The following is a 25710-nucleotide window of genomic DNA, read 5'->3' as shown; positions in this document are numbered from 1 at the left end:
TCTGAAAGCCAATTAACCTAATTGGAATCAACATGTAGATGTATGTAAAGGCCTACCATCAAACTTGACAGAATGGGAAAATGAAAAGAAATCAGCCAAGACCTCAGGGGGGAAAAAAAATTGTGGACCTCCACAAATCTGATTTATCCTTGGGAACAATTTCCAAACGCCTGAATGTTCCATGTTCATCTGTACAAACAATAATAAAAGTCAAACACCATGGGATCACACAGCCATCATGCCACTCAAAGAAAATGCATTGTGTCTCCTAGAGAAGAGCGGAGTTTGGCGCGACAAGTGGAAATGAATCCCAAAACAACAGCAAAGGACCTTGCAAAGATGCTGGAAGAAACAAGTAGACAAGTCTCTCTATCTACCGTAAAGCAAATCTGATATCATCATAACTTGACAGGCTGCTCGGTAAGGAAGAAAACACTGCTCAAAAGCCCCTATAAAAAAGCCAGTGGCACATGGGGACAAAGATCTTACCTTCCAGAGAAATGTCCTCTGGTCTGATGAGTCCAAGATTGAACTGTTTGGCCATAATGACCATCGTTATGTTTGGAGGGGAGACTTGCAAGCAAAAAAAACACCATCTTAACTGTCAAGCATGGTGGTGGTGGCAGCCTCATGCTGCAGGAGGGGTGCACTTCACAAAATAGATGGCATGATGAAGAAGGAAAATGATGAAGATATATTGGAGCTCAGCATGGAAATTGAAGCTCGGTCACAAATGGATCTTCCAAATGGACAAGGACCCTAAAGCAGACCTCCAAAGTTGTGGCAAAAAGGCTTAAGGTTAACAAGGCCAAGGTACTGGAGTGGCCACCACAAAACTCTGACCTCCGTGAGATTGAAAATTTGTGGTCAGAACTGAAAAAGTGTGTGTGAGCAAAGGAGGCCTGCAAACCTGTCCCAGTTACACCAGTTCTGTCTGGAGGAATGGGCCAAAATTCCAGCAACAAAATGTTTAGCTCAAGTTAAATAATTTAACGGCAATGCTACCAAATATTAAAGTGTATGTAAACTCGTGACCCACTAGAATTGTGATATAGTCAATAAAATGCAAAATACTCAGAGCTATGAACATTGCTGGAAAAAAATGACTTTTGCCCTGCACAAAGTGGATGTCTTAAATGATATGCCAAATGTTTAGTTTGTTAGTAATAATTCTGTGGAGAGTTTTATAAAGAGAGTTTTGAAGAATTCATCCCAAGTGTATGGAAGCGTATGACTTCAATTGTATGTCAGGGCAGCAATTATCACAAGAAGATGGGTGGGTCATGAAATTGTAGTTTGTGGGCTACTTTTTCTTGTGCCCCCAAGTATATTGTGAGCAGTAGTAGATTCTCTTGATACATTGCTAAACCCGGAGAAATACAGAGCCCATAAAATGACATAAGTTAAACTACAAAAAAAAAAAGTCATATGTGGCACAAGAGAGTTTCCCCAACACATGACATTTTATACGTACACACTTCTACACTGTAGATTTTGGTTTTTTTTGTTCATGTTCCTTTAGGAGCTCCATAGAAAAAAATAATATATACAACCAATTACTAAAAAAAAGGTGATTTGTTTCACAAACAATAAGATGAGCACAGATAAAACAAGGGAGAACACAAGGTAGCAAAATAAAAGAACACAACATGAATTGTGCTAAATTTCCAGACCGTGATTAACAGTTCTGTCTCACCTTAACCCGATATCTATACACATTCTTGTCTCACCTCCAGCCCCATCTCTTAGAAATATCTGTTATCGCTAACTCCTTTAGGTTGAACGCCTGTCTAGGACTCCTCCCAGCTCCCATTTCAGTGTCCCCCTTGCCAAAAGTCCTTTTAAGTGTCTCCTCAAAAGTACCTCCAGTTTTGTCTGGAACACTGGCGGTGCTGTGGGTTACGTGAGGAATACCAAGTGAGTGCTGCTTCAAATGCAAACTGCTGTCTCTGCATGCACATAGGAGACTGCCCATCATATGTCATAAGACATGACTTGACACAGTCTTAAGTGCAGTAAATTCATTTAAAGAGATTTTCATTTGTCACAAATAGTGATTTTGTAATGTGCTTAAGCCAAAGCACAATTGGGGAACTGGGAAAGGAAAATGTATTTGTTTTTTTTCCATGGTCAAACTGTTCTGTTTAATTCCATGTCATACATTTTGGCCTGCAATATTTTACTACTAATATTATGGCCGATTTGTTTACTTCAGTCTGTGCATTTGTCTATTGTAGTTGGGCCAACCTTCTGCTGATGAAGTGAGTTAGCAGCGGTTTTAAAGTTCTTTATTTAGACAAGTGAAAATGAATATGTGGAAATGACCAATGAGCAGCAATGTGCACCGTGCGTCATTATTATACACAATGTGAAATTTGTGCGAGTTCTTTGGAAGTAAGAAAAAAAAAATGTTCCCCTGACTAACAATTTAAAAAAAAATGAATGTGATAGTGCTTACACAATATGGAAATAACAAGAAAACATGATTTGTTTGCATACAGTAAAAGGTCTAAAATGAGGAAGCTACCCATCAGCTTAGTGCCTCTGAACAACTATTGCAGCATTTGGTCACTCACATTGTCTGGGCTTGTTGAAAACACAGCTTTATTTCAGATGAACACAGAAATTGTTAGAAGTTGCCGCTTCAATTTATTAATCAAATAATTATATTTTACTTGACATATTACCTGTCTAAGACCAGGTGAAAGAAGATATTTTAAAATATTTGTCCCTCTTTCCCTACGTGTACCTTCAACATTTTGTGTACACCTTTCTTTGGCATCCTTGTGTGTATTAACCGGTCTTGCCCAGCGCTCACTCTTCTTCACCTCATGTCTGCTTTTTGACTACCACCAGTGGTAGATGGGCTCCCATTATCCACCGTGAAAACATCATTTGTAATCTTTGAAGGCGACTCAACGTGCCTCCTTAAACTAACTTAACTCCTCTTCATGTGGATCAACCTCTTTTGCCCAATACTTCTACTTCCAATCGCATCACCAAAGCCAAACTGACCAATCAGATTGTTTGGATGGACCAAACACACACACACACACACACACACACACAGCACAATGATTTATTATATAGTTGACAGAGCATCTTTCATGGGACACACCATTAACAAGGGGTGGCCTGCCCTCATTTTTTGATGCACTTTGCTCACACACACTTTATTAGTCAAGCCCCCAGCATGCCGATTCCTGAGTGTATTTTGTTGTGCTGAACAGTGGTGTCAGCCAAGTCCAAAGAATTACCCAGGGGACCCAAATAAGCAGAGGTATTATTTTGGAAGAACTATGGCTTCTTCCAGAATTTAATGGTGTGGTGTGATTAGTCCTAACTACAAATCGACTGTTGTGAGCTACGCTCACTGTTGGCAGAAGCCACATTGACTTAACACAAATTCATTTTTCTGTGCTAGTGTTCACTGTAGTGCATGCACATGTATAAATTCATTTGCTCAGACAGAGCTCACTTGATATTCAGATATACGATAAGACATAATGCAAGATGAAACGTGAATAAAGCAGTAGTAAGCTAGCGCACAGAGTGTGCATTCTATCTGACTGATGCAGGGGTAACGGACATACTTACTGACCCAGTAATACTCTTGCATTAAGGAGTAGAAATTCCTTTTATTTTTTCCTCACATCCAGCATCTAAGAGTGGCTTAATAGCACCCTCTAGAGACCATAACTGACACATGTGGTGCCAGACATCCTTACTTAACTACCCAATAAGGGAACAGATTGCAACTACTTGGGGTTGCTTTTGTGTTGGTACCATATTCAGAACAACATTTAGACTCTTACACTCGTCTTATGGATCAAAATGCTTTCAACACTCAAATAGGTTCGACAGCAGGTGTTCACCTCTCTTGAACCAATAATAGTGCAGCTTCTCGCTCTCTCACTTACATCAACGCTGCCAAGCAAACCAATAGAGTCAAGCCATACACCTCCACATCTGCATTCCACTGAAGAGCCAATCAAATTACATACATGCAGTAACATTTAGTGGCCTTTACATTACACGACTGTCATCTTGTACGATACGCCCAGTCATTTACAGTACATGTTTCTCAACCTGCCTACTTCAAGATGGACCTCACATATCATTCTAATAACACCTCCCTGCACTATGAGTAAGACTAGGGCTGTGGGAGGTTATCCTTCTTAGGAGTAATGACAACTACCAAGTAGGCATGTCTTGGAGTAGGTGTGTTGCATGGCACTGCCAGCCACAGTCAGATCTTCTTGGAGTTTTTGCTGCATAAATCATATAACAAACATGCAGTCCTATCAGTTGTCCAGGAAGCTCCTGAATCCCAGAGCTCTGGAGGTCTGCAGTTAGACTCTTCTGGAGCAAAAGACAGCAAAAGGCATGGCTTTGTCCGGTCTTCCCCTTCCTGTTTGTATTGACTTACCAATCAGAGTGAACTGCACACACTCTGTGGAATTCCTTTACAGGGATAGACTCACTTATCACACACAGTTCACATACAAGTCCACTCAAAAAGACATTACTTTAAGACACTGTCCTTTTGCTTGCACATTCTGTGTCTTTGTTTTTTTAAAAGTGTCTGCAAGTTTTTCAAACATTTTTGAATTTTAGTAAATAATTTTTTTTTCATTATTAATGTTGGAAAACGAATTTCATCCATCAAACCAATTCAATCAGTATATCACCCATTAATACAAGTAACATGTCCAGGAATGGAATAACAAAAACAGAGCAAACACAGTGAAATAAACATACTGAAAGCAAATGCTTTGCCCCTAATGAGGTATGATTCATTTCACTCCTTCTTACCTCGAACCTTAAACCATTACTCTGGTCTTTCCTCCTCCTCTTCCTTGCCAGGTGAGACATTGCCTCTGCTCTCCTAGCTCCAAGCTCATCTGAAAGTGCGGCTGGAGGCCATTTTAAGGCCTGACCCAGGAGCACTTCACATGTCACACCTACCATGTGGAGAAGTACTTCTGGGTCACTCCAGAACTTGTATGGTGAGTATGGCTGTACACCAGATGTTCACTCTGCTGGTGGCAGTGTGGGTCCATAGAGGCTTTGGTCACTGATGAGCTCATCTCTTTAGTTTCCAGAAGTCCGGTTTTTATTTTTTCCAGCTAGTCTTCCCTTGCAGCTGTGCCAATGTCCAGATATGATCATAGTGAGTACCCGTTATAAGGGTAGGATCTGTCCCCTTTGTCCCAGTCAGACCTCTTCCAGGGGGAGTAATGTGACTGAATGTGCGATTGAATGTAAAATGCAATGTAAGGTTTTATTTCAGAAAAATTCAGCCCCGTGTCTTTATACAAATCAGTAACAATATGCTATCTGGTCAAACTATTAAAAAGCTTTCAGTGAGATTTCCCATGAATAATTTGAACCCTGTGTGCCAGCAAGCACACTGTGCTGGCTTCAGGGAGAGCGTAAACAACAAGTAAATTGTGTTAAACCCCAAAGAACTAAAAGAGGCCATTTGAATTGAACAAATGAGAAAAAAAAAAAATCTTCATGCTGTGCGGTAATATTGTACTGAATGCCCAATTGTAGACTGTTGGATTGGCAGTTCTGGTGAATCCCACAGCGTCTGGGTTTTGTAAAAGGTTGTTGGGGCCAATAAGAAAGAAAAATGGAAAATAATAACAGTCATTATGGAAAGACAATATACAGTCAAGTCTTATCAATAAGTCAAAATTCTGGTCTGCTGCGTAGATGTCTACTGAAATGAGAACTGGCAGGAAATACAGAGTGTGGGTTTGGCAGGGCACCAGTGCTCAGCATTATTGTCCTTCAAACATATTATCAGCATTCTGCATTGTGGAGAAATGTAGGTTTTAACAGATATATATAATGTTGTCAACTCCAAGTCCTAATTTTAAAGAGAATAACAAATAAAATTTGCTTTGCCATTATGTATTTAACTGAGAGGCAAGCACTCCCTTCTCATCTCGGTTAACAGTGGAATTAGAGTCCAGTCCATAAACACTTTCATAACAATCAGTTGGTCATCAGAAATCAATTCCATGTGTATTTTAAAATTAAGCACTTTTACAAATGAAGGCTACCGGTATATTGCTGGGTTGAAATCATTTTTCAACAAAGCTGACATGAAATATTCCTGAAAACCCAGCACTGGCATCTTCCCCACCTCATAAACTAGTACAAGTATAACCCATGGAAATTTACCAGGCATACTTACATTTTACGAGTTAATAATTTAAAGACAGGCCAATTGAACTACTATATGATTATACCTGCAGCTAGACTATGACACAAATCCATCTCCTAAACTCTTTGTCAGTGTAACAGCAGCTATCCTGTAGGTGAAAAACTAACCAACTACAAAACATTTAATGAAGTGATGCGTTTTCAAAAGACGCCAAAACATGTAAATGTAAAACATGTAAATTGTGTGCAGTTTGAATAGACAACAGGAGATCATTACACAGCTTTGGAGTAAGAACATCTCAGCACATCTGGCAAGAGGAGAGGCAGTCAGCAGATAGGCAGAGGCAGAACGGAGACTTCTTGAAGAGACACAAGGAGAAACCAAGGATTGGAGATACTAAGGGGCACATCCATTCAGAGAACTGTAGGTCAAGACAAGTTTTGAACTGGATTCTTGCAGCAACAGGAAGCCATTGAAAAGACAGAAGCAGAGGAGTAGCAGGAGTGAAATGAGGAACAGAGAACACCAGTCAAGCAGCTGCATTCTGGAGGAGCTGGAAAGGTCAGATAGCAGCTGAAGGAAGTCCTGCCAGGAAGACAGTTGCAATAGTCAAGCCGAGATACAACCAGTGCCTTGCATAATTACGGAGGAAGGGTTGAATTCTTTGAATATTGTGTAAAATGAAACAACAGGGTTAGATCACTGAAGATATATGTTTATATGAAAGTGAGGAGTCCAGAGTTGCATTAATATTCCTAACTGTGACTGATGGTGAAAGGGTGAAATCTTCAAGAGGAACTCATAGAGACACATCTGAGGAAGGAGCACCAGGGGGCAGGTACAGGGCATCAGACTTTGAAAGGTCAAGTTTCAAGATGATGCTCTTCATTCCAAGATGAGATAGCAGAAAGAAAGCTGTGAGATCTGGGCCGAAACCTGTGGGTTGTCAGAGGCAAATGAGAGAAAGAGCTGTGTCTCATCAGCACAGAGTTGGTACAAGAATCCTCTAGAAGAAATAATACTGCCTTAGGAATGAATGTAGAGAGAAAAGAGTGATTTGGAAATTGGAAATAAATTGAGGGAGTAGCAAAAAAGAGTCAAAAACGGTCATTGGTCAAAAAATATTACAAGCAAAACGTTCTGAAAAACCAAATATGAAACCTTAACAAAAACTCAAAATCAGAATATGTTGCAAAAAAATGTAGGTCCCAAAAACGTGGAAGAGATTTAGTCTTCCTCTAACACTAAGAAGACAGCTAGAGAGACTCTTATGTTACAGACATGTTTTATGTCATGCCCCCAGTAATGGCTCATTTTGAATAAACAAAACAGTTTTTTCATTAGAAATGCAACATAAAAAAAAGGAGCCCTGCGTGTGACTGGGTTGCAAAGTTGTACCAAGTCACAGTCGGCCTTGTTTGTTTTCGTTCTCATCAAAGAGCTCACACAGTAGAAGGTCTGTTAGTGCCACACAGTCTCAGGGCTCTTATGATAAAGCCGCCATTGGTTATACATGCCAGAGGCAGAAGTAAAAGTGCGCTGCATTAGCTGTGCTTCTCCTCTGTCCTGTGTGTTGCCTCTTATGAATCTGGCCAACTGTCTTACTGTATGCTTGGGCTTTATAAGTTTTAAATAGGAGGCCTTTTTAGACATGTATGAAGCTACTGAAAATATAACACTTTTGGCTGGGTGGTGTTAGTTCATCAACAGGCGTGGGTAGGGAACATGCATATTCTTGCTTAATTTCTCAGCCAGCATAAAAGTGATGTGTGCTTTTCCATTTATAGGCTGGTTCACAGCAAAGGGCAATCCGGCATCAATTAAACCTCAAGTACGCAAGTCTGGCTAAGCAAACCCACTGCCTTGTGCCTCTATTATAACCCTCATTTTCACTGTCCAGCACAGCAGGCCTTCTCACAATCCCTCTCTACCTCTAGTCCTAAAACAGTGCCATTCTTACAAGGCGCCTGATGAGTAGTTCAAATAGTACAGCACTAGTACACAGGGGATGATAAATACTAATGTCTGACATTAGAGGTGGCTTTGCCACTTCACTGCTAAGGAACTTTGCATCATTTCCCAGGAGGGGGAATTCTGTCTGAGGTTTCCATGCTCTCCTCAGAGACTCTGGTTTCACCCAACAGTTCAAAGACAGGTGGCTAGGATAACCAGCCTTATGCGAGTGACTGTGGCTTGCAATGTACTGGCAGTCATCATGGGTCAATTCTTGTCTTCACCAGTTGTTGTTGTAATTCTGCAGCTCCACTCCTCCCCATAAAATGTGTTCAGGAAAAAGAGATATAGTCAGTGATATTCTATAAGACAAGTCAACATGTGGCTTGCATAATCCATGTCTGTGTAGAACAACTGTATGGCAGACATAGTGAGAGACCAGAAAGAACACCACCTAACATTCTTCCGCAAACAAATGCAGATTTATGGGCTTTGCAGGTGGGCCATAGAAAACTTTAGCTGCGACAGGCGCTGTAGCCTAGCGGCAGAAGAACTGGACTTCTACTCATTTACTCGTTTGTGAAACCTCTAGCAACTCAGTCCTCTAGCTGTGAGAAAAGAAAAAATAGAAAAAAAAGAACTTAGTTGTAGTCTTGAAAATTGCTATGGGATGGTGTTCATTGAAGCAAGGCACTATATAAATTAGTATCAGCTTGTTTTGTTTATGTAGTGCAGGCATGGCAGCAGCACTGGATAAGGCAGGTCAGATAAATAAATAAAACTGTGATTATCTAAGAGTATCTATTCTTGCCAGTACCCTGCCAAATGACTCATGGATGTGTACCTCACGTATTTTGGACTGTTGCCTAAATAGTTGGCATTTAACTGTGTAGGAAAGGTATTACATGAGGGAATATTTATAGCAGCAGTAATTACATGGCAGAGCAATGTGTGTAACTGAGACAGCCCTTTTTATGTATGCCTAGCATTAGAGAGATAGCTACAGTGAAAGGCACTATATTAGACTGAAAGGCACTTTATTCAGTAGACAGATACTGTAGATAATCTATGATGGATAGAGTGAAAGGCACTATATTGCATAGACAGAATCTACATAATATTGTGCCTTTCTATTTAGATAATGTAACTTTTCTATTATATAATGCCTCTATCGATCTCATATAATGCCCTTTTCCTTCTCTCTTTATATATATCTCTATATATATATATATATATATATATATATATATATATCTGTCCATCTAACACACACAAACTGCATTTTATATACTTCTATCTGTCTGTTGTATTTACTCAGGTTGCCATTTTTTTCTTTTTCTTTTTTATTGCTGTCACAATATGTAGAGTGGCTCCCTCTGGTGTCTATTATTCTAATCTCCTGCAGGTACTTGAAGGATAACTGGTATTTTTGATGTTAAAATGTTTTTTTATCAAATATGTTACACATTTGTTTGACCCTAAAATTCGTCTTGCTTAATGATGCTGTATTTATAAAATTTAAAACACTGCACATTTCGGGCAAATTTCAATTAAGGCCAGTGGGGCACCAGAAGAAACAAAAACCTAAACAATTCCAGAATTTGTCCAGGTTAAAGTGGATAATATTCCTGTTTGTTGGCTTATGTCTTGAGACTACTCATACAGACAATCATAGAAATCACAGACACTCCATTTGTTCACATTTCTGAACCATTTTAGCTGAAAAGCAGTGTTGTGTTCAAAAGCTACAGGCACTTTTTACTTTTGGAATTACTCAGCACTACACTACTTCCAGTTTGATAAGAACAGCACCAGATTACATCCAGATGTGATTGTATGAGGAATTGTTTGAACAAGCGAGGTATCAAAATCAGAAGAGTAATAGAGTGAGTGTCAAAGAAACCAAATTTGAAATACTAAAGCAAAAAAGTCAAAAGCTGAGAAGACCATAAAGGTAATACTGAAAATAAATGCCCAAAGATTTGTATCATAATTCGTCAAATTCAGATAATTACAGTTCCATCGCACCAATGACGTAATTTCCATAACTTACAGGACCCCTCTCTGTGGCAACATCTGACGTAAAACAGATACCACGATGCAAAAATGACAGTGACCGTAAGTAAACAGAAATAATAATGTATCATTTCAAACAAAATTATAAACATATGGAAATGGATAAAAAATAAAATAACCACAAGGAAAAAAAAAAAACATAAATCAAGAATAAGAACCGTGACACAGTTGGCCGTATAGCATCCTTCTTAGACTGTTGTGTACATAAAAGGCTATTTATCTGCCATCTTTGGTTAGATTTATTTTTTACTTCCATGTAAATGGAAGTTTGATAATGGGTACAAAAACTTGCTATCAAGTTAAACTTGCATTCTGAGTCTATGATTTTAGCATTGTGTCTATATGTGTGTATATCTGTGGATAATTGAAATAGATTTTCATGTCTTAATACATTTTTCATTGTAAAATGATGCATTCTTTTGTGTTGTGTAGAGCTCCTTTAGGACTACAACCTGGCAAAAGATGACACGTTTTAGAAGTGGTGGATTCCAAGATATCTGTACTGAGCAATGACACCTGTGTATACAATAACTTCTGGGGAAAAAATAAAACAGACCTGTCTTCTTTAAACAAATTGCATCTTGTTTGTCTCGTTACAGGCATCAGGCTAACTGTTTTAGGTTCACTACTTATCTCCATATCTTTCAAAAACCATTCAACCTATGTCCAACAATAACTGCCATAGAAAGTGTTTAACTGGTATTTTTGCAGTTTGCTCCATTTACATCATGGGGCAGGCCTGTTGATTTGCAAAGTTTTTGTGTAAGTAGTATTTTGAGATAAATAGTTAATTAAAAAATACATATGTACATTGATAGAGGCACCCATGCACGCGCACTCGCTCAAAGGAATTTATTAGTGAAGATAGGTGGCAGCTTGTTTGTTTGCACAACCGGAGTATATGCTGGATAATGATGAGAAAGAAATGAACACATAAGTGCACCCCAGCAGATCTGTAAAGGTCAACGTTAAGGCACCCTGTACCAATCTGTCTAACTACAGTATGCAGCTTGTTTATTTCACTTGATCTAATATGCTTAATTTGTTTATTACTCAAGTCTTTCATTTGATTCAATTTCCTGTTCATTATACTTTTATTTATATACAATATATATAATATATAAGGTAATACACTTAATTATGTGCAATTGTACAGTACAGTCAGTTGTATTGTGTTATAAAATCTTCCATTGAGTGATTTCCTGCAGTAAAGTGTTCTTTACACATGGAAGTACTGGATGGACCACTCTATGCCAGCTTTCTAATATGAGGACTAGTGTTGATCAGCAAATTTCGCCAAAGCGTTATTTGCGGTGAATTTGCTGCATTCACCCTTGTTTGCCAAATTATTTATTGATAATTCAACTTTTTTATTATAGATAATACCAGCTCTCCATAATGCTTTGCAAAGCCAGTGCGAGCTGTAACAACCAACATTCATGTTAGTGCACCCAACACCTCCCTCACAACCATATATAATGCTCAACATTTGCATTACAGACTCTGTGGGACAAATTATCTGTGCTTGTAGCCGAATGTGCAGGTCGATCTTCAAGTGCAAGGTCAAAATAAGAGAAGGAGGCGTGTACCCTATGAATGCGTATTAATTCACCACGTGGTGTGGAAAGAGTGAAAACAAACCTTGAAGGAGCCTTATGCAAACCCCCAACAGAGTAGAATCTATGAAATAATGTTAAAAACGAAAGGTTTATTACTATTTACAACACATTTCTATCTTTTTGATAGAAGAAAAAGTGCAAAGCATTAGCATAGACAGTATGGAGAGCCTTTAGCGCAACTTCAAAAAACAGAATGAGCCAGCGGCTTCAATTATTATACGCAACTTTGAATTTTCAGCCTTTGAAAGACCAACATATTTTTTCTGACTTTTGACTACGATTTCAACATTTCCGCTTTGTTTTCACAAACAGTCGATGATTGTGCATCTCTGACTGAGTACTTTCTCCTTTGATACCACGGACATGCGGTGGTGCAGTGGTTGGCACTGCTGCCGCACAGCTCAGTCACCTTTTTGTCCACAATAATTGGTCCGATATAGTTGGCAGACGTTTATGTAGCCCTCAGGAACATGTTAAAGACAACTGTACTAATATAATCCAGTCAAATCTCATTTAGTTAGTCCTTCCCCATTGACTTTAATGCAGTTCAGTAAATATCGTGAACACTTCCGTAATTTCTGGGAACTCGAATGTTTGCTCATCACTAACGAGGACATGATGACTGTAAGCTGTGATATGTAAAAAAACAGAGAATTGAAAGAACGTGTGTTCACTTTTTCACATTGCCATATAGTACACAACCTGCTATTACATGTGTATATCGAGGAGTACAATGTAAAGTGGAAGCAGTAAACCAGTTTGACAACAGAGCTTTCAACCCAGTTTCCAATTTTTCAGTACTAACATTTCAGAATTCTGTGTGCATGCATTTATTTCTGCATGGTGCCACATGTGACTCCTTAAACATTTACATTAACGTTTAAGTTTATTGTCTTTTATACACTTGCAGATTTCCACAATTTTGTGTGTAAAGAAGTGCTTCCTGGCTTCAGTGTGAAATTAACCTCCCCTTACTTAAGCTGAAAAAATTACAATAAAAACACATACTGTATATCTAACTATATACTGTATGTAATTATCTTATAAAGTACCGTTCATATCTATCATTTATAGTGCCTTTCATATCTATCGTCAAACCTGGTTAATCCAGTTTAGCATCACCAAACACCAGTGTTTTATAGCAGCTTTGAGTGCAAAGTAGGAACCATCCCTGGACAAGGTCTCAGTCGGTCATGTACACACGTGGTCAGTTTAGAATCAGCAGTTAATCTAAAATGCACATCTAGTGAAGGTGAAAAAAAAAGTTTGCAGGCTATGAATCCAGGATGCTGGATCTGTTATACAGCAGTGCAAAGTGAAACACCACAATGCTGTTTTACTTAATGAATGAATTATAGGATAAAGTAATTAAACGACAATCAAAACTGGTCATCGCAATATAATATGGAAAAATCGCAAGACATTTCTTTACGCCTGATTGTGAACATATGGAGGGGCAGCAAATCAAACTATCTTCTGTCCTCTGGAGTTTCACTGGTAGTAACTAGAGGAGTTACTCTAGAAATGATTGCAAAATAACTTTTGAATAATGATACTTTGTAATGTGCCTTGTGATTGTCATATCTATAAAAGTATATTTTTTGCTTTTAGTTATTATACTTTTTATGATCATTAATACTGAACATTTTGATAGTGGCTTTGCCAGTTAATGGTTATTTTTGTCTTTCTTAACACAGGTACTTTTAGTGTTCGCCAAAGATGACAATCAGAGCAATGGGTTTTGCTGGGCATGTGAGAAGGCCGGTTACAGGTGCAACATTGCCAGGACTCCAGAATCTGCTTTAGAAAGTTTCTTAGAAAAGCACCACGACATCATTATCATCGATCATAGGCATTCCAGATATTTTGAAGCAGAAGCCCTGTGTCGGTAAGTCTGTGCCAGATCGCCAGAAAGAGACATTTTGAAAAGGTCAGGTTTCATATTCGCAAGTCCTTCCCATATGAAAGGGATTAGATGAATCAACCTTAGAAATCCTGTACGTTTCTATGGTGAATATTTTCAATCAACAGCCAGTGAAAGCAGATAGCACCAATTGTTCCGTTTCAGGAAAGCCTCAGCTTTGCGCCACTTAGCTATGTCATAACATGTCAAATTATGAAACAGATGAGTAAACAGAAGGGAACAGAAGTATAACAACAGAGGCATGAAATAGAGTTTGAGAACAAGTCCTGTGGGACGCTGGACCAAGATTTGTATGCTGGACATGTTATACCTTACAGAAACTATCCTTAAAATGAATATTATTATTTATAGCCTTGGGGCGTTATAAGTAGGAATATTTGTAGTCAGTACATGATAAAGGCCTAAAGAAAATAAAAAACATGGCCTCAAGTAAGTGGCCTTGTGGGATGCTTTACAAACAAAGTAATGGGCTTATAATACAATAATGAAAAACATGGAATAAATAATGATATTCAGCAGAAAAAAAGAAATGGGTACATAAGCATAACTTCATGTGCAATTGTAAACAAACCAAAAAACTTCTACCAAACCGTAAGCTTTAAGTAGCTGGTAAAATACAGTAAATGGAAACAAATTAAAGTTTAGAAGACTTGCTAACTGTAAATATTTCCTATGAATATGTTTTTATACAATACTGACCTAAGGGTAGATTTATGTGGCTTTCACTCTCATGCATACAAGTAACCGAAGGAAACCCAAAGGGCAGTGCAGTTATCTTGAAATTCTTCTGCAGTCTCTTTGATTTAATTCCATCTTTGGGGTGTCCCAGGCATTTTCCTTAGTACAAGCGGAAGAGGATTTTTTCAGTTTGTTCAACTTTAATTAAGGCTGTAAGAGTTTGTTTTTTTTTAAACATTTCTGATAGTCTGTGATTCCAAAAAATAACCAAATGAGAGCACACTTTCTACTGCCGATTGCTGTGCATGGGATACTGTATATTCTCTACCGATTACAACTCTTCCAAAAAAAAAAAAAAAATGGTAACACTTTAGTTTACAGACTGCATAAATGCATTGATTACCGTTATGTAATAAGGCATAAATATACTGTAGGTCTCTTGATTTTTATGACACTTACAAAGCAGTAGTAAAGTGTTTATTCATCTGTGCAGTGTGGCCTACTAAAATGACGTCGGTCACAACTGGCTTAAGTGAGACATATTTCACTTGATGTTACATACTTCAGTATAAGACCTGTAAATCCTTCCTATTCATAAGCAATTCTACCAGCATATCATAGGTTCTTAATATGCCATACTGCACAGACTTGAATAATCAATTTACTGATGTTTTATAAGCATAATTAAAACCAAAAGAAGCCTTTAAGGTCTTGTAACATAAGAGTAATAAAGTAACAGATGCATTTTTGCAGCACCTAAGCTAAAGTGTCACTGAAAAACCTTTCATCACCTCATTCATTAACCATCTGCTGACTGTTATTAAGCACACTTCAGCATACCAGTACGACACCTGTTAAGGCCAATTCACATTACATGACTTTTCCAGCAATTTTCAGTCATAAACTTCATTTATATAATCATGGGCAAGTCGGTGGGCAGTCATGGTGCACTCCTGTAACCTGCAGTTTTGTAATCCAGTATCCCCAGCAAGTCAGTCCAACTAGTCTTTAACTCAACTAAAGTTGCCAAAGAAAACAATGGGTCAAAACCTGAATCTGTGGCTTTGGTTTAATTACTTAAGAAACTAGTTTCTGGTTAGAAAGTCATTTAAATCAGATACAAATTTGGGATTTTTTTTCTATTACACAGCACAGTCTTAAACAAAATGGCCGTTATGATTTTACTTGCCATGCTGCATGTGGTCCACATGTCCAAGCAGCACTTAGCATTGTACCAAAACCTTTCCAAAATTGATCAAGAAGTTTCTATCACCAATTATTAGTAATTAAACAAACAGCTGGAATTTCCGATTTTTGAATAGCAATGGTATGCCAGGGATGACTGCCAGAAAAAAAAAATCCTTTGCTCTCAATAAAGAACTTAACTGCTTTATTAAGTTTACAAACAAATGAACATGTAGTTTTGTTTTGAAGGGTCAAAAATGGGCCTTTTGGAATGACGATAATTCTAAACATTCTAGCAAATTCTACCAAATTCAATTCAAATTACTCAATATTAATTTCCACTAATAAGCCCAGAGTGATCTAAAATAAAAAATGAAAAAGAAAACACAAAACAATGTTGATGTTTATGGAGTTGCTGAAGACAGATATTTCTTTGGGTTTACTGGCACTGAATGAACAGGTGATGTGTGCCAAGTGAACTGCAGCCGTCAGTGCTTCTTGTTCTTGTCTAGAGATGATAGCAGACTTGATCGGCTGCAGTAACTCTGATTGTGCATCAGGTCTGTTGTGAATCTCCCAAGCTGCAGCATGTGTGGATATGCCTACCTCCATTTTTTGCCCAACTGGTCATGTTACTTATGTTGAGTTGTGAACTACCTTAAAAGAACCTTGTGGACTCTGAAAAAAGGTGACAATTTCTGGGGATTTTCATCCAGTAATTCATTCAAGTCTTTATTAAAATATATACTACCACAAGAAACAATAAAGAGTCCAAGAGTTTTTAATATTCATCCAAAAGCCTGGATATGGCAGTTATTGTGCTAAAATCTTATAATTTGATTACATAATGACATCATGCATCACAATGCTGCTATTTACATGGACGGCAATAGGTGGTGTAGTCATAAACAATATGAAAGGTGAATGCAGAATTGCAGTAACTCGGAGAGAAAACCTGTTCTAAAATGGCACTGTGGATATTTTTGACTAGCTTTAAGTTTTATTCTGTTGCCCATGCTCTCTTTTTCAGGGGATTGATTTGTTTTCAATCCTATTTTTTTGTAAAAATTGATCCATTTGTATGGAATGATTTCAGTGAAATTAAAATAATTAAATAAAATGGTATTGTGGTAATGGCACTGTTGCAATGATAAAATTACATAACCAGAAATTTGCAAAAATACCTACACATAAATATGCAAAAAGGAATCCGAGAGGACAGAAAACAAGAATCACACCACACAGTTGGAATACAACAGGTGTCTCCCAGATGTTTGTAAATAACAGGACAGTCATCACTGTCAAGAACAGCCGACTGCTTTGGACTCCCTGGTTGGATAAGCCTGAGCTGCACTCCTGGATCTTGCCCGACAGTATCATGGTGATGGTGCGCTGAATAACCTACATTTTATAAAGTGCTGTAGTGAGTAATTGAATGAAATGTATGTTGTGGAAGGTATTCAATGTATTATATATTTTTAAAAAATTATACATATTAAATGTAATAGATGTTTGCTCGCTTTACATCTTTACAAATAAATATCTGTGACATAAAAAAAAGCCAGATACACATCAATATATAACTTTTTAGTTTTTAATATATTGTTTTAGGGTGTCATTCTACCATATGCAGCATCTTGAGACAGTCCTGATGTGAGAAGATTTTAAAGTTTATAAATACAAGTTGCTAAATTGATTACCTACTGTGTGCTTCTGTTTAGATCTCTTAGAGCTGTGAAATCAGCAGAACACACGGTAATTGTTGCAGTAGTTCGAAGGTAAGTGTATATTTGAAGCAATCATATCTCATGGATTGTGTCATTCTTACAATGCATCCAGTGTTCTGAAAAAGTGTGTTTCCCTTCTGATTGTTTCACGTGGTAGATTTTTACATTGTAAATTTCTTTAGATGTTTTGCAGCGTTTAGAGAAGAGAGTGTGAGCAGTTTTGTTGCTTATTTCATTTGCTTAATGTACCTATAATCATTTTTGCTATTGTTGTTAGGCTACTTAGCCCAGGTGCTTTACAATGATGACTGACAGAAATGTTTATATCTCATGCTTTCATGAAAACTGAGACATAATTTATGACATAATACAAGCCAATGGTGACCAATGCTGCACAATAGCAGACAATATAAAAATTGTTCATAGGGGGAATAATCACATTTCTTATGTTGTATAATCCATCTGTTGGTTACCCAGTTGTTTATTCACATCTTACCAAACATGCATTTTCTGCTAAAATATTATTAAATAAATGCTTCCAGAAAAATCAGTGACAACAAATAGGACACAGATTCATATTTGATTTGGGATCTACCTCTCCCCTTCATTCATCAGTCAAACGTCCTGTCTTCCACTAAAAAGCACAGTTTTCACTGTTGGCTGCTGAAGATCTCCTAACAGCTTACTGATCCAAAACAGAAATGACCTTTTCATATTGGGCATTGTGTGTTGCATAACATGTTTTAAAGAACATGTTATGCTGAGGGTCACGTCAAGTGCTTTCTTTTTCATGTAATGCTAGGTGTTAGCTAAAGATCTGCTACTATTCACTCTAACACATGTTAGACTGCCCATAATCAGATGAGACAAATTGTTTTTCTTATGCTATGTATTGAAATAAATCAAAAACCCCTTCTACAGATCCGGATGCCGTATAATCTTTGAAAACTTATGATTTTCGTAAGGTAGTAGTATTTATAATTACCATAAATGTAAAGTTGGAGCAACACATTTTAACTCTGTCCTTTATTTTCTTCGAAGGCAGGATCGTGAGGATGTGTCCATTCTGCCCCTCATTTCAGCAGGATTTAACCGGGTAAGAAACTTTTAGAAACATTTTTTTTCTTTCTTGGAATGGTTGCTGCTAAAACCCTACTAGAATGAACCTGTCGTGAACTCCCATCAAGGACAAGTCAGGAGAGTCACTATGAAAAAAACATATTTCAAAATATTTTTTTTTGTAACAAGTACACGCTAAACTATGTGATTTAATTCCAAGCACAATTATTGGAGCCAAAATTAATGTTGAAGATTTTGAGAAACAAAAACATTACAAACAGTAAATATAACCCCCTCCACATACAGTCCTAATGAAACAACAGCTTCATTAATCGTTGGCATTTGAAATAATTATTGCACAAGTCCTGCCTACTTGGCATTTGTGCCAGTAATGAAATAATTCCTGGAACCACGGCAGCAGCCCTGGCCTGGTTCTGGGTCAGCGTCTTAATGGAAAAGCAGAATTACTGTATAATTTAATGAGTAGTAGAAAATAAGACCACTAAAAGTAAATTCGACATAAGCGTTGGGGAGCATGGTGAATTTGTGGTTAGCATGACTCCAGAAGGCTGGGTTCATAACCTGGGCTTTGTTACTGTTTTTGTTGAGTGTGTACATCTCATCATGAAAGTTAATGTGGATAACCCAACATCTGTTAAGGTTAATGGGAAGACCCAACATATACCTGACTGTGGAGCAGACCCGGACACAGACAGGCGGACATGTTGTTTTTCACCACCACACGTATTTATTATATACACTATATGCAATTACGAGTGTCACTCAGACACAATCACGACACCCAAACACACAGTCCTGGCCACACAAATGCCTTTTCTTTGGGCCGCCTCCACACTCCTCACGTGCCTTGTCCTCCTTCCACCCGACTCCAGCCCTGAATGAAGGGAGACGGCCCCTTTTATATGCTCCCGGATGCGCTCCGGGTGGTTTCCGGAACCCCCCTGTTGGCCACGTCCCAGTGTGGCGGAAGTGCCGGCTGTTCTCCTGGCAGCTCACCGGGTGTCCTCCTTAATATTCCCCCCAGCACTCCCTGGTGTGGCGGAAGTGCTGAGGTAACAGGTCCCCAAGGCATTGGGGCGGCTCCTGGTGGTGACCACGGTCCATGCCCTCAACCCGTGGCCCCCAAAGCAACCAGGATGGCGGCCCCCATTTGATCCAGGGTGGGCGCAGACCCACATCCGGTCCCTCACGGCGTCCCGGCCGGGTCGTTGCCCCTGGCATCCCTGACACTGACAGTTTCACTTAGCTGAGCAGCATAAAAAGATATGACAGAGACATAGAAAATGACCTCCACAGCAGACTGTACAAAGCAAGGGACACTGTCTGGACTCTTATTAATGTGTGGAAATTCCAGCATTACAGCACCCACATTAAACATGGTCGTACCAGAGCTGTGTCTTACCAACAATTCTGTATGGATCTGAATGTTGGAGGATGACGGAGGATGATATGACAAAGTTAGCCACATTCCACACAAACATCGTACACATTTTCTAGCCAAGAATGATTTCCAATGTTTAACTGTTTGTTCAATGCTGTCAAGAAAGTATGGATGCCATTTTGATGAAGAGATAATGGAGATGGAATGACCATGTCGTCAGAAGCAAATGGAGCTCCAACTCCAGAACTGCCTTGCATTGAACTCCTAAATGAAAACGCAGGAGAGGACTGCCCAGGAATGCATGGCGGTGTACGGTGGAGGCAGAGCCGAAAACCATAGAGACAAACAGCAGTGGAAAGCCTTTGTGGCTGCCCTGCATGTCAAAGCGCCATAACTAGCAGTAGCAGGACATTCTCACTGTGCCTGCATGGGGTTTTACTTGGTGTAGCTCAGGTTCCTCACACATTGCACAGATGTTTATGAAAAGAATACCCTGTATGTAGGCGAGATCAACTGAATCCGGCATCACACCACACGACTGTTCCAATGATTTTCAGCCACAGCCTTCATTCACATAATCTTAATGAGATATAGACAACTTCATTACAGGTAATGTAGTATGACATGCCCACCAATTTAGTAATAGTACTCTGCGACTCACTAATGATAAGATCATAATAGGTTTAATTTAGGTCATATTGGTAAGTGTTTGAGACATGACCAGTGAGCCCTCATCTGAAAGTACACTGCATACAATGTGGCTGGCAAGGAAAAAAGAAAAACTGGTGTTTTATACTATCAAACAGAAGAGATGCTTGCCTGGCTGATGTCTTGGATTTGTTGAAAGAAAGGAGAAGCGAAAATTAAGGGGCGACACTGCAGCTGAACTCATCATATGTGGAAAGCACTGTCAGGCAGCACAGCCTATGCCTATCAAACTGCAAAGGGGTCACAATACTTTGTAATTTTGAAGCCGTGCTGAAAAGTTGGTGAGGCGGTCAAGTAATTTGTCACTCTCTACAATTCTTATTTGTGTAATCTAACATTCTCAAGGTAGTGAGATCAAGCAACTGCAGTTTGGAAGGATGGATGCATGAAAAATGTATATTTCTGGATGTTACCATAAGAGCAGTACGCTATTTCTATGGTATGGTGAACAAGCCTTGTTCTTAATCTAATCCTCTCATACTTCAAAATGTTTTTTTATGAATATTTTAGATGATGGCTAAATAATTACTTGTATATTTTTGGTATGAGTAAACTAATGATGTATATAATAATCATAATTTTGCTCTCATCAAAAAGTCACTACGATAAGATTTTCTCATTTTAAATATTGAATTATACTGGAATAATTACAATGTATGCTGTAACCATACTAAGTCTAAAATGCTTTTTTTTTATTAAATAGAAAACATTTTTACCAAAACATACAAAGGAGGTCAGTGTTTGCTCATGACCTCTGGAGTCGATGTGCTTACAGAATTACCAAACCCTTGGGAATAAAATTCCATGTACAGGAAGAAGGAAAAACAATTCATCATACAGTGAAAAGAGAGTTGCATTTTAGTGGTTTAACTGGAAGCAACTCTCCATCCTTTATCATTTACAGAGCAATTATACCCTTGGAATAATGAAGTAGTCAAACCCCTTTACTTTTCTCACATTTTGCTCTGTTGCATTCTTGTACTAAATCATTTCAATTCATTTTTTCCCCATCATCAAGCAACAGTCAATACCCCAAAATAAAGCAAAAATGGGATTTTAGAAATTTTTTTAAATATATTAAAACTAAAATATCCCCTCAAAACAAGTGTACAGACCTTTTGCCTCGAAAGTTGAAATTTGGCTCAGGTGCATCCCATTCTTTTGATCATCACGAAGCAGTTTGTACACCTTGTTTGGAGTCCACCTGTGGTCAACTGAATTGAGAGGACAGATTAGCAAAGGCACACACCTGTCTATAGAAGGTCTCACCGCTGAGTAAAAGCCAAGCCATGAGGTCAAAGGAGCTGACCAAAGGAGCTTCAACTAAGTATTCAGTAAAGGCTCTGAATGCATGGGTCAATGCGATATTTTAGTTTTTTATTTTTTAATACAGTAGATTTGCAAAAATGTCTAAAATCTTGTTTTAGTTTTGTCATTCCAGAATATAGTGCATCGATTAATGTGGTAAAAAATACATTTAAACATGCAATATAACAAAATGTGAGAAAAGTGAAGGGGTGTAAAGACTTTCTGAATCCACTGCATGCAGACTTCATTAATATTTATTTTAGCAAAGCTGTACTCCATCATGTTACCCGGACCTGTTATTTAAATTCATGAAGTGATCAACTTAACCTAACTGCATGGCAAAAAGTCCCAAAGACCTAAAATGAATGGACTTTAACCAAGCAGCCATGTCAAGTGATCTAACAGGTATTGGTATTTTCTCAGTGCTCACAAACTGAATGAAAAAATGTTTGTAAGCTAACCTGTAGATATTTATATTCCCCACCACTGTCATTTGAAAGTCACAGTAGCCCAGACATCAAAAGCTTTCTCCCCAGTAAACATGAAATGACAGCAGATCAAAATGGTCAAAAACACCAAACAATGCTTGAAAGGCGTTATCTAGGCCTTTTAATTTTTTTAAACTTATATCTAAAGTATGTCTTTCAAAAATGAATGTTTTAGGGGCCATTTGAGGTCAAAAAGTATTATTGAGTGAATTGAAAGATTCAGTCAGCCAGTTTTTTTTAATTCTCATCTTTCATTATTCAAGTCAGGATACTGACTTTGCCTGTGACAGCTTGAGCTATTTCCAGCCTGTGTGTGCTGACTGTATACACACACACACACAGATTGGTTAATGGAAACACACAAACAAATCAAAGACATTGGCCAAATAACAAGTAATAAAATAAAATAATAAGCACAACAATGCCAGAGTGACAGCTGAAAAACACTAAAGGTAATGCTGCAATGTGATTGTAGTTATAAGTTTATGCTAAAATATCCCTTTTTTGTTTTAACAGAGGTATATAGAAAATCATAATGTAATGACTTGTTTTAATGAACTACTTCAACTGGAGCATGGGGAAGTAAGGGCGCAGTACAAACTAAGGTATAGTAGTTTGACTTTTCTTATGTATAGTACTTGTGCAGAGTGCTTTAAGCAACTATAAAGGGTTTCTATAATTTCATTAATTTATCAGAAAGTAGAATGAACCTTTGGTCTTTGCAATTTACATGTAAAGAGGTTAAAAATACAGTATGGAATAAAAATAACAGGCATAAATAACCCAGCATTTCTCCTTTGTACATGTCCAAACCTACGCAATCTCACCCCTCTAGCTTTGTCTCCAAACAGTCCAACCTGAGCTGACCCTCTAATGTACTCATTTCTTATCTTGTCCATCCTTGTCACACCCAGTGCAAATCTTAGCAAACTGTACTATTTGCATATGTAAATATGATAAAATTTACTTTTCACAATATAGTCCTTCTTATCAAACTTGCCTTGAGGAAACAATAGGACATTACTCATCTGTGCCATTTCTTCTGTACTTACCAAATAAGTGTTTTTTGAGGTTTCGAATGAGCTCTTCAATAAGTCATGTTCAGTGGAGCTTGGTGCACTTAGCTCTTTTATTCATTATTTTTAATCTTTCTCTTGGGATTTTACTGTTCTCATCACAATAAGAAATAAAAACGTTCAGTCAAAAATACCATTACAACTTTATTCCAGGTATTTATGTTTAAAATAAAATTAAATTATGCCACACTTAACACCCCTCCTCCACCCAATTCGGAGAGCTATGCAAAGTGCCCAATATGCCACGCATATTGAGAAATCAGAGTGGTTAAGTGGAGGCCTGGCATATTTATTTTAGAACAGCATTTATGAATTATTGCCAAATTCTTAAAACACTCTGGAATATCAGGTTTATCCGATTGCAAGATAATACAGAATTGCAGGCACCCTTGGCAAAAATGTCCGTAAAAGGACTATGAAAAAAATGTCTGTTGTTCATTAGTTTGATCTTACACTCAAATATGAAAGAAATCTAAAATTTCACTGTGATAAAATTATTCAAAGAAAAAAATCCCCAAAAACATTTTTCTCAAAAAAGCATGTGTCAAAATTGACACTCCCAGAAATGTTCATGAATAAAATGTTCTCATAAATAACATACTGTATATCTCATTCACATTTTACCTCTTAACCGCACACCTAAGTGTTTAGGAACTCCTAAGTAGTGATCTATGACCTCTGGTATCACTGGGGTATAAATATGAAGTAACACAGAGTCAAACTTATTTAGTCATCCACCAACAGGGAATATACAAATGAAATGACACGGAGGATTTGTGAGCTTCATGGTTATAAAAACAGCCACACACTTGGGGGGGAAAAAATCCCCATTTGAGCAATAATTAAGTTTCAAACAACTGGATCTATGATGACCCAGCCTGAAAGAGGACAGGAGTCTGTTTGGTCTCCACGCACAGTGACAAAACCTTCTCCAAGGATCACAGTTGGACATTTACAGCAGCTGATTGCATGCTGGGGTTACCAAGTCTCCAAAACTACAATTAGACGCCACTTCCATGCCAACAGACTACTTGGCAGGCTTGCCAGAAGAATGCCTCTGCTAACGTCAAACCACAAATGTAAGTGCCTGAAGTTTGCTAAACATTACTGGAATTGTGACTGGCACAGGGTCCTTTGGTCAGCTGAAACGAAAATAGAGCTCATTTTGCAACAAACATCAGAGGTCATGTACAAAAGAATCTAATCCATACTATAAAGCATGGTGGTGGACCCATCATACAGAGGGGCAGCTATTCTACCACAGTCCCTGAAAGGCATCATTGGGTCCATCAAACTTCTGAAGTTTTTAGATCAAAACCACAAAATGCACTGAAAATGCTTTATCACATTGAAAACGTGTGGCATAGGTTGAAGCAGTGGGTCTACAAGCAAGGTCTGGGGACTTGGATAGGAGAGATATTGCATAGCTTTATGTGTTCTCTCATCTGGACTCTAATTATGATAAAAGGATGGTGCACAAAGTACTAAATGGCACATTTTGATGAGTTAAAAATGGTCAATTTTTTTGTGTGGATTTTTTTTTCTTTGGATAATTTTACCTGAGGGAAAGCTTAGATTTGTCTCGCAAGTTTAGTGTAAGATCACACTAATGAGCAATTGAGACATTTTTCATTCGCTTTAGTTTTGCTCACCAAGGATTGCTGATAATTCTGCATGAGACACCACTTTCCCTTTGAGTGTAGCTCAGTGGTCAGCACTACTGCTACACAGGCCCACCATCCTGGGTCTGAATGCTATGCCTGGTCATTGTCCAGTTGGAGTCTCCCTATGTCTGTGTGGGTTTTCCCTAATGTTACTCCAAATTTCCCTGGTTTAGGCTAAATGGGGATTACATATTAGCCCATTGTGTACATACCCGAGTGGGACGGTCTGGTTCTTGACCCTGTCCAGAGCGGGTGTCTTGTACCCAGTTTTGCTGAAACAGGCTATAGCTATAGCTACATCCACCCTCATATGTTATTTCTTTAAATTTTCGTCTTTCATCCACACTACCCTGGGTTTTTTTAACCCAAGAAAATGCTCCCCAGAGTCAAATTTTGGATGTGTGAAACTGCTTTGAAAGTACAGATTCTAATCACACACTGATTTGTTGGTGTGGTTCTTCCCTGATTGGATGCTTTTCATTGCAACATCTCATTCCTTGGATGGTAACCCTTCATGGAAGAAAACTGGTTTTGGTGGTTTTTAATATGGGAGATGATATTTTCATAAACAATGTGAAAATGCTAGTGTGGACAGAGATTGTTTTAGTATAAAAATGACATTTTCAAATAAAAAAAAAGTAGTAGTGTGGACATAATGGGGCCCC

At 38.2% G+C, this 25710-nt stretch overlaps 1 protein-coding gene across 3 annotated transcripts in view; it reads left to right on the top strand.

Annotated features, from left to right (window-relative positions):
• pde8a (phosphodiesterase 8A) overlaps nucleotides 1-25710 on the top strand; it is a 291906-nt gene that overhangs the window by 212466 nt on the left and 53730 nt on the right. For all 3 annotated transcript variants that reach the window (XM_039772804.1, XM_039772803.1, XM_039772805.1), the window contains 4 exons: nucleotides 13524-13714; nucleotides 17335-17391; nucleotides 18382-18436; nucleotides 22822-22910. In XM_039772804.1, the coding sequence (XP_039628738.1) occupies nucleotides 13524-13714; nucleotides 17335-17391; nucleotides 18382-18436; nucleotides 22822-22910 (392 nt within the window). The remainder of the gene's footprint in view (nucleotides 1-13523; nucleotides 13715-17334; nucleotides 17392-18381; nucleotides 18437-22821; nucleotides 22911-25710) is intronic.

This window comes from Polypterus senegalus, chromosome 12, assembly GCF_016835505.1.
Source record: "Polypterus senegalus isolate Bchr_013 chromosome 12, ASM1683550v1, whole genome shotgun sequence".
NCBI classification, from domain to species: Eukaryota; Metazoa; Chordata; class Cladistia; order Polypteriformes; family Polypteridae; genus Polypterus; species Polypterus senegalus.
This window is presented reverse-complemented; position numbering and strand designations above follow the sequence as displayed.